General features: G+C 57.2%; 1 protein-coding gene across 1 annotated transcript in view; it reads right to left on the minus strand.

Annotated features, from left to right (window-relative positions):
- Window positions 1–2,333: 2,333 nt before the first annotated feature.
- The window catches only part of RECQL4 (RecQ protein-like 4), a gene marked incomplete at its 5' end in the record, with an annotated part of 10,378 nt that continues 7,290 nt past the window's right edge, over window positions 2,334–5,421 (minus strand). Inside the window, 9 exons of the mRNA XM_009993737.1 lie at window positions 2,334–2,455; window positions 2,543–2,634; window positions 2,787–2,954; window positions 3,067–3,250; window positions 3,327–3,499; window positions 3,608–3,737; window positions 3,813–3,993; window positions 4,755–4,892; window positions 4,993–5,270. Coding sequence (XP_009992039.1) covers window positions 2,334–2,455; window positions 2,543–2,634; window positions 2,787–2,954; window positions 3,067–3,250; window positions 3,327–3,499; window positions 3,608–3,737; window positions 3,813–3,993; window positions 4,755–4,892; window positions 4,993–5,270 — 1,466 coding nt within the window. The remainder of the gene's footprint in view (window positions 2,456–2,542; window positions 2,635–2,786; window positions 2,955–3,066; window positions 3,251–3,326; window positions 3,500–3,607; window positions 3,738–3,812; window positions 3,994–4,754; window positions 4,893–4,992; window positions 5,271–5,421) is intronic.

Genomic DNA, 5,421 nt, shown 5'->3' on the forward strand with positions numbered 1-5,421 from the left:
GGGATCCTCAGGGATAACTGGGATTCCTTGGGGACCAGGGGGATCCTCAGGGATAACTGGGATTCCCTGGGGACCATTATGATCCTCAGGGATAACTGGGATTCCCTGGGGACCATTGGGATCCTCAGGGATAACTGGGATTCCCTGGGGACCATTGGGATCCTCAGGGACCACCGTAATTCCTGGGGATCACCACAATTCCTGGGGATCACCAAAATCCTTGGGGAACAACATGATCCTTGGGAACTACAAGGGATCCCAAGGGACCACCAGGATCCTCAGGGACCATCACAATCCCTGGGAACCACTGGGATCCCTGGGGACCACCACACTCCCACTCCTCTCCTCAGGTGTATCCCAATCCCCCAACCCCCACCACCAGTGCTCACCCCCGTGGCTGTGGGAAGGCTGGAGGTTCCCCACCCCCCCTCCCCACCTCCCAGCTCCAGGAAAACATTGGGAAAACCTAAAGGGAAGAGGATGAGGGGGGGAAAAACTCTGGGACGGCAGCCAGGTTGTGGGTCTTACCGGTTGTGCTGTGAGCTGGGGAGTCCCTCTGGAGATGGAGGGGGAGAATGAGGGATGGAGGAGAAGGGGGGGATGGGGGAGAAGGGGGAGATGGAGGAGAAGGGAGGATGGAGGAGAAGGAAGAAGGATGGAGGAGAAGGAAGAAGGATGGAGGAGAAGGAAGAAGGATGGAGGAGAAGGAAGAAGGATGGAGGAGAAGGAAGAAGGATGGAGGAGAAGGAAGAAGGATGGAGGAGAAGGAAGAAGGATGGAGGAGAAGGAAGAAGGATGGAGGAGAAGGAAGAAGGATGGAGGAGAAGGAAGAAGGATGGAGGAGAAGGAAGAAGGATGGAGGAGAAGGAAGAAGGATGGAGGAGAAGGAAGAAGGATGGAGGAGAAGGAAGAAGGATGGAGGAGAAGGAAGAAGGATGGAGGAGAAGGAAGAAGGATGGAGGAGAAGGAAGAAGGATGGAGGAGAAGGAAGAAGGATGGAGGAGAAGGAAGAAGGATGGAGGAGAAGGAAGAAGGATGGAGGAGAAGGAAGAAGGATGGAGGAGAAGGAAGAAGGATGGAGGAGAAGGAAGAAGGATGGAGGAGAAGGAAGAAGGATGGAGGAGAAGGAAGAAGGATGGAGGAGAAGGAAGAAGGATGGAGGAGAAGGAAGAAGGATGGAGGAGAAGGAAGAAGGATGGAGGAGAAGGAAGAAGGATGGAGGAGAAGGAAGAAGGATGGAGGAGAAGGAAGAAGGATGGAGGAGAAGGAAGAAGGATGGAGGAGAAGGAAGAAGGATGGAGGAGAAGGAAGAAGGATGGAGGAGAAGGAAGAAGGATGGAGGAGAAGGAAGAAGGATGGAGGAGAAGGAAGAAGGATGGAGGAGAAGGAAGAAGGATGGAGGAGAAGGAAGAAGGATGGAGGAGAAGGAAGAAGGATGGAGGAGAAGGAAGAAGGATGGAGGAGAAGGAAGAAGGATGGAGGAGAAGGAAGGGGGGATGGAGGAGGACGGACAGAGGAGGACGAGAAGGATGGATGGAGGAGGATGGAGGAGGATGGATGAACGGAGGAGGATGAACAGAGGAGGATGGATGGACGGAGGAGGAGGGCAGGAGGATGAAGGAGGAGGAGGAGGAGGGCAGGAGGAGGCTGCGTGGCACCAGTTAATGTTTAAGAAGGTCCTGGCGCCGCACTGGGCGCTGCCTGGGGTGACCTTCCCACCACTGCTGGTGACACTGTGCTGGGAAGGGACAGCACGTCCCACGGGATGGCACCAGGGCGTGAAGTTCTCCAGTTGGGAAACCAGTTTCCAGCCTGGCTTGGGCTGGGATGGGGTTTAGGTTGGACAAGGGCTGCTGGTGCTGGAAAACCCAACTGGTTTGGCTTGGGGAGGGGGGAAAAGAGCTCCACAACCCACCCCCTCCAGACCCTGGGAGCACCCAAGTTTGGAATTTTGGCTGGAAAAGGGATGAGGGAGGGGGGAGGTGTGAGCAGATCCCACAGCTCAGTGAACCTCTCACCTTCGTGGTGGGACCCGACCCCCATTACCATGACAACACAAAAAGGTAAAAACGGGGTCATTTTATTCATTCCTTGAGAAAATCCAGCTGGAATTCCCAGCGGGGACAGGCAGGGAGGCAGGTGCCCCCCACAACTTGCTCACTACCCCCCAGCTTCTGGCCATCCATCAGGATGGTCTCCTCCACTGACCCCCCCAAAGCAGACGGTGTCTTCAGGGGGGGTGCCACAACACCCCCTTGGGGAGGTGGGGGGGGGTCCCAGTGAGGTGACAGCGTTGTCCCTCGAGGAGGTGGGGGTGGGGGGGACCCCTGGCCTCACCTGCTGGCCAGGATCTCCTCGCTGGCCAGGCGGGAAAGACGGTGGAAGTTGAAGGGAAGGGGGTTCCTCCAAAAGCGACGATCGCGGCCGAAAACCTGGGCTGGGAAGCAGGGGCTGCCTGTGGGAACAGGTAAGGGGGGGTTGGAAGAAGCCCAGTGAAGCACCTGCTTCCCACCCCCCCTCCCCCAATCCCATTTTCTCTTACCAATGCCATGGAATATCCTGGCAATGGCACGGCCAGAGAACTTCTCCTCCGGGCGGATGGCGAGGAAGCGGCGGATGTCGGCGCGGATCTGGCTCTCCCACCCCGGATCCTGCCGAGGAGGTGGCAGAGGAGGTGACATCCCTCCTCTTCCTCATCCCAAATCCATGTCCCCCACCCTCTAAACCATCTCCCAGAAATCCCAAGCTGACGTTCGGAGCCGGGAGTGGCTCCCAAAGGAAAACACAAAAGTTGGGATTTGCTCACCGTGAGATCGCCGAGATCTTCCTCCTCGGCTTCTTCTTCCTCCTCCTCTTCTTCCTTCTGGAAGTAGTCATGGAGCAGAGCCTTCAGCCTGGAGCTCCTCTCCTCTTCCTCCTCCTCCGAGTGAAGGCCGCAGGTCTGGAATGCCACGCTGTGCCCCGGAGTCAACATTCCTTCCTTTCCCAGTATGGAAAAGCCAGGCCCCAAACTGGGAGCAATAGGAAGGGTAGAAGCACCATGAAGGGGTTGGGGTCTTCTCTCACCTCTGGAAGGCCCGGAAGCAGGCCCGGAGCTGCCCAAGGGCTGTCTTCTCCCTGGCCACCACTTTTCCATGGAGGAAGTCACAGAGGGAATCCAGCTCCTGGTCTGTGAGGTCACCATAGGAGCGGAAGTGGAAGGACAGGTCACCAAATTCCACCAGGATCCCGCTGGTCCCAGTGCCGCCGCCTCCCTCTGGAAGTCACCAAGATCTGGTTGAGTTGATGTCCACCAAAACCTGGGGATTTCCCCCCCTCTCTGGTACCTCGACGTAGCTGCTGATCCCACTGGAGCTGCCGCAGGGAACGTTTCACCAAGGGTGCTTCCCAACCCATGGAATCGCTCAAGGAGATCACGTCGAACTCCAAGGAGCTGCTCTGGCTGTGATCCCTCCCTGCCAGGCGCTCCCGGGCCAGGAACACAGCGACGGGAGGAGAGCTGAGGAACAGGGACACATGGGAACGTCGCTGCCACCCTGGCTTGGAGCTGAAGCAGCTCCCAGAGATTCCCACGGGGAACCCAGCCATCCCTTGGGAATGCTCTAACCTCCGCGCCGCAGCCTGGAGCTGCCGGGATCCCCCGTAGCACCGGATCCGGCAGGAGGAATAAGTGGGATGTAGCAGCTCCAGCCAGCGCCCCGGGTGCAGCTCCAGGTAGCACAGGAGGGTCTCGATGCCTGTGGGATGTCAGGAATGTGGTGGAAGGATCTGGGAGCCACCTCATCCCGAGGCCTCCGTTCCCTGCTCCTCACCTTCTTCCCGCACATCCAGGGCCTCCACGGTGGGTTGGATGGGGATGGATCGTTCGTGCTTGTAACAGACGCGCCGGGGAGCTGCTCCAGAGCCTTCCTCCTCCTCCTCCTTCTCCTCCTCCTCCTCCTCTTTCTTCTCTTCCAAGAGTTTGGCCATTTCAGAATCCTCCACCTCCATGTCCTGAGAGGGACGTGGCACCCGGAGGAGGATGGGAAGAGTCCATTTGGGCTGATCCTGGTCAGGATCCTACACCGCATCCCAGTTTTTCCCTTCTGGGACATCCCAACTCCAGCTCTCCTGCCCATTTCTGGTCAGGATTCTACACCACATTCCACTTCTTCCCTCTTGGGACATCCCAACTTCTTTCCTGCCAATCCCCAGTCAGATCCTACACCACATTCCAGCTGTTCCCTTTTGGCCCATCCCAACTCCAGCTGTCTTGCCTGTTCCTGGTTGGATCCTACACCACATTCCAGCTTTTCCTTCTCTTTTGGGCCATTCTAACTCCTGCTCTCCTGCCTTTTCCTGGCCATTCCTCCACCACATTCCATTTGTTCCTTTTTGGAAGATCTCAACCCCTCTCCTAGTCAGGATCCTACACCACATCCCAGTTTTTCCCTTCTGGGCCATCCCAGCTCCTGGTCTTCCACCCATTTCTGGCCATGATCCTACACCACATTCCAGATGGTCCCTCTTGGGATATCCCAACCCCTCTCCTGGCCAGATCCTACACCACATTCCAGATGGTCCCTCTTGGGATATCCCAACCCCTCTCCTGGCCAGATCCTACACCACATCCCACATTCCCAAGACATCCCTCAGTAGATTTAAGCTCCCCCGATGAGCCCACCCAACAACTCCAAGTGTTTTCTACCTCGTTCCTGAAGGAACCAAGAAGCCTGGAAACCCCCTGAGATGGGATCCCTCAGCTCCTCCCTCACCTTGACAACATTCCGGTGTTTCCTGTGGAGCTCCAAACATTTGCACGGGTCAAAAACCATCCTCACCAACTTCTTGAGGGTGACAAAATCCACCGTGTCCCCATAAATGTGACGCCTCAGCTCGTGGAGATCCCCACCCTGAGGAGGGGGAGAGGAGGGAGGAACCAGCATTGAGCCTTGAGGGAAAACTCCCAAATATTTAGGGAATAAACCCCCCTTTTACCCCAGCAGAATCTACCTCTGGATCCAGGAAAAGATGGCAATGAGCTGGTTCCCCATCCCGGCCGGCCCGGCCGATCTCTTGGACATAAGTCTCAAAGTTCTTTGGCATGTTGTAGTGGATGATCCCACGGACATCTGGCTTGTCCAAGCCCATCCCAAAAGCCACCGTGGCCACCACCACTCGGAGTTGGCCACTCATGAAGTTGTTCTGGACACGGCGACGTTCCGAGGCGGATAACCCGGCGTGATAAGCGTCGGAGACCCACCTGAGGGGGCGGCGGGGGGTCCTCTTGGCTGAGGGGAGGGAGGGACAGGGTTTCATGGAACCACGGGATGGGTTGGAGGGACCTTAAAGCCCATCTAGATCCAACCCCCCTGCATGGGCAGGGACACCTCCCAGCAGCCCAGGCTGCTCCAAGCCCCATCCAACCTGCCCTTCAACACC

This window comes from Chaetura pelagica, unplaced genomic scaffold (genome assembly GCF_000747805.2).
Source record: "Chaetura pelagica isolate M959 unplaced genomic scaffold, ChaPel_1.0 scaffold1443, whole genome shotgun sequence".
NCBI lineage: Eukaryota > Metazoa > Chordata > Aves > Apodiformes > Apodidae > Chaetura > Chaetura pelagica.